This window comes from Betta splendens, chromosome 2 (assembly GCF_900634795.4).
Source record: "Betta splendens chromosome 2, fBetSpl5.4, whole genome shotgun sequence".
NCBI lineage: Eukaryota > Metazoa > Chordata > Actinopteri > Anabantiformes > Osphronemidae > Betta > Betta splendens.
In genome coordinates, this window is record NC_040882.2 from 9,713,967 (window position 1) to 9,724,739 (window position 10,773).

The following is a 10,773-nucleotide window of genomic DNA, read 5'->3' on the forward strand; positions in this document are numbered from 1 at the left end:
CACGGCGTTGATTATTACAGTATATCTGTAATAGCAGAGGGTCTGTATGTGTTTGGATATATATCTATTTATGGTCTGATCTGCTCTAGGAAAAGCTTTGTCATCTGCTCCAATAGACACACATTTTAAGATGTTCCCTTATAAAACAATTGCATTTTACACGGCGCCCATGTCCTACTTTTTCCAAATAACTTGCAGGTTTTGTGTCTGTACCCTTAGTTAAAACAAGGTATGATAGCGGAGTAATTATTTTTATAGGTAAGGAGCTGCTGTCCACCAACCGAGAACTCTGACCACTAATTGAAAACAAACAGCGATACCTGGGTAGCAGACAAAATACACTCAGTTGCCAGGATATAAGGTAAACATAGCTAACCTTATAAAGTGAAGTGTGATTAGTTGAGTGTGTGTAATAAACTGGTAACCAACAGTGATAATTGAAATGTTAATGTAATATTTCTAAATGACCAATACTTCAATTTTTAACAGCAATTTTTAAAAAGGTATAACTTTAAAGGTCCGACCACTAGTGGGGTCATTTGTATATACAATTTGTTTATACAGCGTGATTTACTGTCGACGCAACCGCCAGTGGCTTCATCTGCTACATCTGCAGGGCAGCTTTAGAATAATGCATTAATATATGTCACAACCTGATATAGGTTAAAGCTGATATTTTTTTGATGGAGGTAGTGGTTTTAAACAGTTAAATTACCTGTTATTATTACTATATTCTGTCATTTATTTATTACAACTTCAGCCATACCTTTAAAGCCAGCGTCATATGAATTAACTTTGCGTTTTTAAAATATTCTAAATATCATTATACAATAATATATGAGTACACAAATATAGACCGATGTATAAATAAGGGAGTCGTCAGTTTTACCTTTTTTGTGTTTATCAACCTTTCCTGAGTTCTTTGCAGCCTGACGTTTTCCACAACATTCTGACATCAGTAGAAATGAAGCATTTACAGAAAGGAGCAGACGTTAATGTCATGGGTTGTCAAGTCGGAGGTGCTATAAGATTGGGATTTCCTGCTGACACCTCATGTTATAGATATTAAGATAAGTAATACTTAATATTTCCAGCCTTTTTTTAATTGTACATACATTTCCTGTCTATAGTGTCTATTTCCTGCTCGTGCTTTTTCCTCTAATAGTTTACTGTACACAAGCAGTTGCCCTCATCTCTGTTCCTATTTCATTTCAGTTTACACTGAGAGATTCTTTAAGGTCATTCAAATTTCTGGCCGCCGTCGTCCTGTGGAGGAAACGTCTTTATGTATTATGTAATCCCAGCAGGAGACGTGTGTCACAAAGTCTTGTTTCTATACCATCAGCAGCAACAGAGGCCAAATGTGGGAACTATATTCCCAAAACGTAAAGCTCTACGTTTGCATTCCAGCTGCATGAACGTAGCTGAAGTGGTGAAGAGGCAGGTGTAGACCCACACTCATGGGAGAGGTTCAGACCCCAGTCCTTGTCCACTTCATGGGACTGGGTGGGAAATAAATGTCTGTCAAGTTATGCAGTATTTTACAGTCATACTTTTTCAACAGACTGAACTTCTTCATTGTAGTCCAACGTTGGGCGAGACGCTTCTACATCAGCGTGAGAATTCCCTTTAATCACTGTGGATTTGATGACGTAACTCCTGGTGGTTTGCAGCGAGCCGCGGCAAACCGATGCCCAGCAGAAGTGCAGCATGCTCGGGGACAGGAGGACGAAGACCCAGGGGTCAATGATGGAGTTGATCGAGATATACAGGAGGGCGTTTTTGTCCGAGATGTGGGACTCTTTAGTGGTTTTTTCCTTATGCTGTATGGAGTTGACGAACACCCGAATCTGTGAGGGGACAGAAGAGAGGCGCGTTAAATTGTTACTTTAGCCCAAACCAGTGACAATTTCTTCATGTGCCGTCCTGATGCGACAGAAAAAGGCCAGATGTGTGACTGTCCTCTTCTTCAGATGAGATGGATCTGATGCTTTTTCACACCTCGTCAGTGTTTCATTTACATTTTGACTTCTTCAGAGGCCTCCAGTGCTTTAAATCAGCCTGACTAAAGACATCTGAGGAAACATGGGGAGTTAATGAAATGTGCAATGCCTTTCTCTACCAAATTTAGCTTTTTTTTTAATTTTAGCTGTATTCAACTACTAGGTGATAAATGTATATGATAACTACTGAGCAGCCATTCTTACTCCTGATTTTGAGCGTATGCAGCAGCACACTAAGCCCAGCAGGATGTTTGCAGAGCACAGAGTCATTTGAACAGCTCTCTGCATCATTTTGTTTGCGTTTCAGGTCAATTACCAAAGCAAACACAGGCAGCCCATAAATCGTTGAGAAAGTAAATGCATGTATCTTGTGATGGTGGGAGAGGCAAAGGAACATGTGTTGAATACTTATGCTGAACCTAATGACTGTTCATTAAAAATAATAGAATGAATTACGGCCCCAAAAACACAGAAATATTTCTAATGGAACCAGATTATCAGTTTGCCTCTACTTGCTTTTCACTGTTGTAGTTCTGTCAGCGTAACTGATCACTGATGTGGCATGAAACAGCGGGACGAAGAATATTGAAGGATTGTTTGTGGCTCCTTGATGCGTCGCATTTTGTTTGTGCATGACCTGAAACAGACTTAAACGTCAGCTTAAGAGAATGAGGCGACTGTGGTTGTGGTATTTGCGCTTATCTCTGACCGGCGACTGGCCTGCAGTGCTGCCGTGTCACGTTCAGGCTCAGATTTCCCAGAACCCTTGTTGGGGTTGATGCACACGCGTAATTGATAAGTGCTGTATTACTAAGTCTTTGACCATATTCAACTCTTGAATGAAGGAAAGTTGGACTTATCAGCAACCCTGAGGCTTGTGTGGTTTAAATATGTCCGTGAAATTGGTTACGGCCTGTCAGACCGCAGCAAATTCCTTCAGCTGAGGGACACAAGGTTGGGAGTACAACCGCTGGAAGCTCTGGCAGTTCACAGATTTAGAAATTCTAGCTGCATCATCCCAGAGGGTCATCAAGGCAATAATGTGATGAGAAAAGTGACCTTCACTTTCAGCTTTATTAGAAACCTCTGCAATCACTCATTCTCTCCACAGCCCCTCACACATTCCTATGACAGCATCTTTTTCTTTTTGTTCGCTCATGAAACCATAGAGGACTAATTGGATGTTTGTATAATAGGCTCTCCACCCGCTACGCTGCTGCTCCGTTTATATAAGTTGGCATCAAAGGGACAAAAACATCTGTTAGCTACTCACTCCAGATTTTCCCAACCGCTACAAGGAGGTGATGTGTTGTTACGCAACTCATTCAGGAAAAGTTCTTTGGTAGAAATGAAAATCTGTGAACAATTGGCTCTGAGGCACATGTGTGGGACGGACTCTTCGCTTTGTTGTAAGCGAAACCACAGGCCCGTTACTGGACTTGATGACAGGCTCTGCCATGTGTGGGAGACAAAAGCAGAGCGGGCCAATAACAAAAACACACTGGGCTCCGCTGTGAAATGCAAGTCACCGTGTGAGCGTGAGCCTGCGTCCTCGTCCACCGCACAGGAAGTGTAATAAAACTCCTAATACAAAGTGTCTGTGAGAAGTTGATGCTCCGAGAGGCTAAGTTGATCAGTGAGGGCTGAGGGCTCATACAAAAACACCAGAACAAACCTGAACTGACAAGTGAACTGTTCACATTCGTGTACTTTTCTTTTCATTTTTTGGGATTTGTTGGGTTTTAGTTGTGTAAGGTCTTAAACCTTACCCTGTATTGTCTTATTATCCTCAACATTTCTCTTTTTTCTATCACAGATCTTTGACATTTTTATTTAGATGCTGGATAAACTACAGTATGTGATCTGTTTCCTCCAGTGAGCGTTACTAGTAGACAAAGTAAACAAACTATCTCAGTCAGTTGACTATAAAACATTTTTCTTTTAAGAGTTTAAAACAAGCTCCTTATTGATGGCTACATAAATGAACTAATGCTGAAGGACTGAAGCTCCAGATGGTTTAATTTAGGTTCTTGTCTTGAGAGGTCACTGAAGGAACTGCTTGTGTTTGTCCCATTATCTGAGAGCTACTGACACATTCATCTGACCCCTGTTAGACTGACCCCTGGGTTCTCAGCCTCCTCCCTAAACAAGTCTGTTCCTGCCCAGTTGACTAGCTGGACGGATGAACGCAGAAGGAGTCGACTCCAAACGCTTTCTGACCGCGCCTCAATGGTTAAAGCTTTTCAAAGTTAAAGAATTCGATCTGAAACTCTTGCTACTAAATTACTCAGTAAAAGTGAGAAGTGAACAGTTTTTACAGATGTTACTTGGTGGTGATAATCATGATGGTCATTGGTCATTTGTGATTAAAACTCAAATGGTGAAGATGGAATGGTGGACACTGAAGAAATGGCAGCCAACTGAGGCCTGCTGTGTTTTTGTCTTCCAGTGTCTTGTCCTGTGGTTTAATTTGTGTTTGAACCCATTACAACCAAAGCATCAGTGGTCAACCTGCCTACAAGTTACAGACAACCTACAGCATGTGTCACCATTCCTTCCAGGTTCAACAAGTTCCTTTCTTTGTCTGATCTGTGGTGCAAGCCATATTAAAATGAATATGATGCACATTTGTTTAGACGGAGGCTTCTGGCTCCATTTGGAGAAACCACAAGCTGAAATGGCACTTTGGCCCATTACTGCTGCTGGCAATAAAGTGCACATCATCATGCGCTGCTGGGAAAGTTATTGATTTTTCTGAATGAAAGCGACATTGAACTGAGGAGGTTACAATCACCGTTACCCAAGAGTCTGACTCAGACGCTGTAATGGTGGACCACTGGATGATGAGTCATTTGTGGGTTTGCATCCACCCATGCATCATGCTACCGGTATCGAACAGCAACTCTATGGTCGTCTGGTAAAACTGATTTTTACATGCCAATAAAAGCAAAGTCAGTCACAAGCAAAAGGTTGTAGCTGCTGTTTGGCACCATCTCAAATATCCAAACGTTTGCCTCACTCCTCTGCAGCCATGGGTCTAATTTCACAGAAATCCCTTTGCATTATTGTGCATCTATCAACACTCAGTCAGACACAGACTGTGTCCCCTCTGCATCTGCTCATTCACCGTTATCTTGTGTCTTGGTTCTGCTAATCAGAACTAAAGAGTTTTTGCCCTCTACTTTGTGGGCTCTCTTTGGGTCCTAAGGAAACTTATACCCCGATCTGCTATTTCGGTAGCAGATCGTAACAATCTTTTTCTCCTCTCTCAGAGCTGACTGTGTGAGCAAGTCTCACTATACACTGTGTTTGTGCTGCAAGTTTTTTTTTATTAATTATAAACCCAACCTAAGAATGAAACTTCTAAATCTATGTATTTTGTGAAGACAACAACAGAATGAAACAAGTTTGCTCAACAGTTCCACCACTGGATCTATATTTAAACAATTATGTTTTGTACCTGTGTTAATGAAAAGGGCAGATCGTGCTGTGAATGGTGTTGAGTTGATGCTTCGTGTCCACAGCTTGGCATCAGAACAACCCATATAGAGTATTGTGCTATTTATAATTAGCTCTAGTGTGAGGTCTCGACATGCCACAGTTAGATAGACTGCATAAACCAAATAGTATCAGCGTTTGAATATTACTAAAGGGAACGTGCCAAATTAATTTATGGACCAGAAGAAATTTCATTGCACTACTTAATTTAAGGTTGCTACTGTATAACTATCCCTACATGCTCATATTGCTGTTAAATTATTACTGATGAAACATGGCGTATAAAAGCTGTCCGTTGCCTTTGATCTGAGCCTTGTGTGACCTCATTGTGTGTGTGTGAATGCCAGCGCACAGGTCAGTGGACACCAGCTGGCTCTATGTGTTATGACTATAATGGTAATAGTCATAGCATCTCGGGATCATGTAAAATTTATCTTTTATGTTGATGTACCATAAAACAGCCTGTCTTAACTCAGATATATACTCTCTCTCTCTCGTTATACCAGGATTTTACTTTTATTAAAATTCAAGTTTAAAATAACGATCGAATGTTATAAGGCAAACAGAATGTCCGATACTGAAATCCTCCATGTAGAAAGATAATTGCTCCATGAACTAGTGTCTTTCATAGATGTGTTCTCCAGCCAAAGTCTATCAGATAGTGGACTCATGAAAACTCATTTTAAAAAGCCATCTATATCGTCTCTATGGTTTCACTTTACTTTGAAGAGGGGGGTGAATATTATTCTTTGGCAGCTGGAGTTTTTCTTCTCAACTGTTGCTATAAATCTATTGTTAAAGGTTAAATACCATAATTTCCTGACTATAAGCCGCTACTTTTTTCACACGGTTTGAACCCTGCGTCTTAAACAACGTTGCGGCCAATTTGTGGATTTTTAGTGGCTCACGAGCTTCATGCCGAACACGCAGGAGATGTTCACACCGTGCAGATTTTTCAATCAAAAGCTTGCTCAATGTGAGATTTGTTGGGTTGTATTTGTGCAATTGTCTTGTGAAATGCCACAATATAAATCTAAATGAAATTGAATAAATTGTGTGTATGTTAGTGTATGTCAGTGAGTCTTACCACCAGGGGGAGCGTGCAGGAGATAAAGATGATGGTCATGATGACCAGCAGGATGAGATATTCCACCTCCTCGGCCATGGACGCCGCCCTGCGCTCATGCTTGGCCCTGGTGGTTGCCGTCACTGAGCCGTTCCTCTTGCGGCGCTGGTACATCTTGAATAGGTGATACACCACGAAACAGTTGCACGCCACAACGGCCAGCACCAGCAGGAGCAGGACCGTGGCGTAGAGTTCTGCGTAGGCCCGGTCCTCCAGTCCCTCTGGGTTCATGTCGATGAAGCACCACGTGCCAGGACAGTACTGAACGTATTTTCCAAACCCCGCAAAGGGGAGAAGACAGAATATAAAACATAACAAAAAAACCAAAGGGATTGTGATATAGGCACATTTGTTGGTGACGAAGCGGCTGTACAGGTAGGGATATCCGATGGCGAAACACCTCTCCAGCGCCATGATCAACAACAGCGACAGCGTGTCCAGAGTAAGGAAGGTCATGGTAATGCCAAAGTACAGGCACACGCTTTGATTGGCAGGCGACATCCCCACCAAGGTCGTGTTGCGCAGATACGACATCTGCACCAGCGGGCTCGTCACGCAGGTTCCGACCAGGTCCGTGATCATCAGCGCTTTGATGAGGACGTGGAACACAGCCCGCCGCGGCGGGCCCCCGCTCCTGGCGGATCTGCACCGCTGGATCTCCAGGATCACCAGGGCGGCCACGTTGCCCAGGATGCCCAGGGAGAACATGATGGCGCTGGGCACCTTGCTGTTGGCGGGGTCCAGGTGCGTTGCGTTGTGACACACGTCGTGTGCCTCCGAACTCATTTTGGCCAAACTGTGCTCAGTGTCAGGGTGTTTAGAAAGTGCGTGTCCAGTCTTAAAACAGGTCAAATGGTCGTTAGCGTGTCCTCAAATAGCTGTCTGCGGCCATCCTGTGGAAATAGAAGAAAGATTTAGACTCACAGGCCAATGACTCAAGCAGCTGAGCTACAGAAAATTCATCTGCAGCTCCTTGACGTTTATCTTTTATCTGCTCTTTTGCATGATCACACACGATCAGTTGAGTTTTTTTCTCTTCAGCCTTCAGACTCGTTGCACTCTGGGAACATCATTTTTAAACGGAGGAGAACCAAACATTGTTCCACACTGACGAAACAAACAAAAATCATCTTCAGCTCCAAAGGAGACAGAACCGTGTGGTGAATTTCCATTCGTCATGTGATCTCGCTGCTGAGGTCTTTAAATCCCGTCTCAACTTAAAAGAAGGCTGCTCCTGAGACGTACACCCACTAGAAACACTGTGCATCACTTACCGGCCCCTGTTATGACTGTGTGTCAACGCTGTGGACTGTACATGTCGCTTTCCTGTCACGTTTGCCCCTTGTAGTCTAGGTTTACTGACGTAGACTTGTTCTTGTGGCTGAAGCATTTTGCATGTACAGGAGCATTCCAGGCTCCGCGCTGTGCTGCAGCGTGACTCCACGAGTAGTGAAACCAGAGGTGGTTCCTCCTCTGTCTCACCACGGATCAGCTGACACGCTGCAAGCGCTCACAACCACTGGTCCAGGTTCCAAAAGTTGAACCAAAATACGTCTGAGGACATCTGTCACACAGGGACTTTTCTATCTAGCTTCGTGCCTACACGTCCAATAACACTATTTATTTCCTGAAACAACGCCTGCAGCTCTGGCAGATGTGCCCAGGTGTCGAGTGCGTGGATTCCAGGCTGTGCTTCACAGAATTCTACATAGATTTGGTTTTAACTGTAGGTTTTATGCTGTGACTTATATAAAATGCTGCATGAAGACAACACCAGGCGTTCAAAAACAGTTTCCTTGAATTTGGGTGCAGAACCACAAGAGGCGACGTAACCAACTGTCAAAGTTGGACTTAAGTTAAAAAACGCTGCTAATGGATTTAGTATGTGAGGAGTAGGGTTTGTTTTACTGACGTACAAACATTCTTCCGTTGTTTCTAAAGGCTAATGCTGAGCGCGCGCGACGATCATCAACTGTCAAAATCGTATGAAAACACTGATTTAAGTTCTTACCTTTTATTTTCCAACTCTGCTTCCTGTAGCGCAGCGTTCTAGATGTCCAGTCCGGACTGGAAACCACAGCGCGGGATAAACTGGCCCAGTTAACCCACGGTTTCACTTACCAAAATGCTCGGGCTTGAGAGAAAGGTGCGCGGAGGGCGAGGCGCGCGGTACTGATGAGGAAGGCACGTGCGAACCCGGGGTACGGGGGACGATGCGGTGACGTCACATGCGCCTGCCCCCTTGCGCGCGGGCTTGAAGTACTTAGCTATCCCCAAGTATCCCTAAACTGGTACTTTTCCACCGTAATGAGTCATATAGTACTAATTTATGAAGTGTAATGCTATTTTTCAAACTTAATTAATGAGCAAAATGTCTAAAAATATTACTGAAATATTTTATGTTAAATTGTACGTCTATGTTGTACTTGTACACAAAAATGAGATAGTTTTTAATGGTTTTAATAATAATTTGCCACTATGACAGTTTCACTTCCTTAATCTTTTGGGTTTTTTTGGGGGGGGTGTAATGCATTAAAATGTTATAACACAATTCCATTTCAAGAACAGAGATAAAAGCCAAACAGGATGCTGAAAGGCCTGAAATGAAAACATTTGAGTGCTTTATTAGAGGCCCATTATTGAATCCTTAATTCCAACATGCTGCCATTATGTCAGATCTTTTTCCTGTATCACTCTGTTTTCACTACAGCAGCCTCTTTCTGTCTAGTTTTAATTTTACAGCTTTATCTCTCCATCATTTCTCCCACTGGCCCCTTTCCCCTTACCTCAATATTTGCTTTCTTATTAAGATAAGATAAAATAAGTTTATTAATCCCACAATGAGGAAATAAAACAGGTTATTTTTCTCTCATTTGACGTTACTGCTGTGTAAAAAATTGGAGACAGTCTACTTTTGCACACAGTCTTTTTTTGTGGATTTGATTGTAGTTCTTTATTTTCTTAAGGGTTACAGGGAAGTGAGAAAAAAAATGTAATTGTCGCCATCAAAGTCCAGCCACTTAATCGTCTATGCTTTCCCTTTCTTTCATCTCATTTCCTCTCATTTTCATTCCTTTTAATCATTTCAAGTTGTTTTCTCTAGTTTTCCTTTTTTCCAGACAACATTGATTACAGCGTATAGTTTTCATGTTTTTCATCCAGTCACTGGGATGTAGATGAAACAATACCTTACATCATCTAATGACAATCAGGCAGACTTTACAAAAGTGATTGATGGTGTTTTTGTAGAAAATACAGTAGAGGAGAGGAGTTAATCGAACACTCACTGTCTGTCCATGCTCTAGAAGCAGTTGATTGAAGTCTATAATCGACCAATGCTGAGGTCTGACAACACAAGGGTTCACACAATTAAAGTGCTGACAAGTGCTGCGAGTATTGTGGGTGTGCTTGACTTTGTACAGAACATAATGCATGGTGTGTGGAAGAGCTTTTGGGTATCAGCGGTTTAGTAAACATGGGCTAAGTGGTGTGTGTGTGTGTGTGTGTGTGTGTGTGTGTGTGTGTGTGTGTGTGTGTGTGTGTGTGTGTGTGTGTGTGTGTGTGTGTGTGTGTGTGTGTGTGTGTGTGTGTGTGTGCATGCGTGTGTGTGTGTGTGTGCCTGCTAGTGATGCATATCAGACTCTTACTGCAGAGTGTGCTGTGTAATTAACTGTGTCTGTGGGTTTGTGTCATCAGTTGTTCAGAAACAATTATTCAAATAACATGAGATCATATTACGTGAGGCTGGGATGAGTGTATACATGATTTAGTTACATCAGATTAAAATTAATACACAACTAGAATTCCACACACTTAATATCAGTGTGTTATATTGTCATGCTGTCTCAGCTTTACCTTTGGCTCCACCTACAGGTTACTTTGTGTAAGCACCGCTTACTGTGTTTGATCAGAATTGACAGATTTACAGAGAGCAAATCACTGCCTGTTAAAACAGCATGTCAAACAATAATGAATCTTTAACCTCTTTTCTATAAATTATTTAACTGTGTTTTGTTATGCATTTGTATTTGTTAATTTCTTATGAACTTTAAATCTCAGTCGAGCTAAGTCAGTCAAGCCTGAGCTCAGATGCGTCTATTTTCGCCTGATTGTTCCTCTTACACTTAATTTGACTCATGCTTTGAT

General features: G+C 42.2%; 1 protein-coding gene across 1 annotated transcript; it reads right to left on the minus strand.

Annotated features, from left to right (window-relative positions):
- Positions 1-307: 307 nt before the first annotated feature.
- ptger2a (prostaglandin E receptor 2a (subtype EP2)) lies at positions 308-8,822 on the minus strand. The gene is made up of 3 exons (XM_029142389.3): positions 8,639-8,822; positions 6,589-7,520; positions 308-1,850 (listed from the first exon to the last, which is right to left on the minus strand). The coding sequence occupies exons 2-3, from the start codon at positions 7,411-7,413 to the stop codon at positions 1,548-1,550; spliced, it is 1,128 nt and encodes a 375-aa protein (XP_028998222.1). The 5' UTR covers positions 7,414-7,520; positions 8,639-8,822; the 3' UTR covers positions 308-1,547.
- Positions 8,823-10,773: the final 1,951 nt, after the last annotated feature.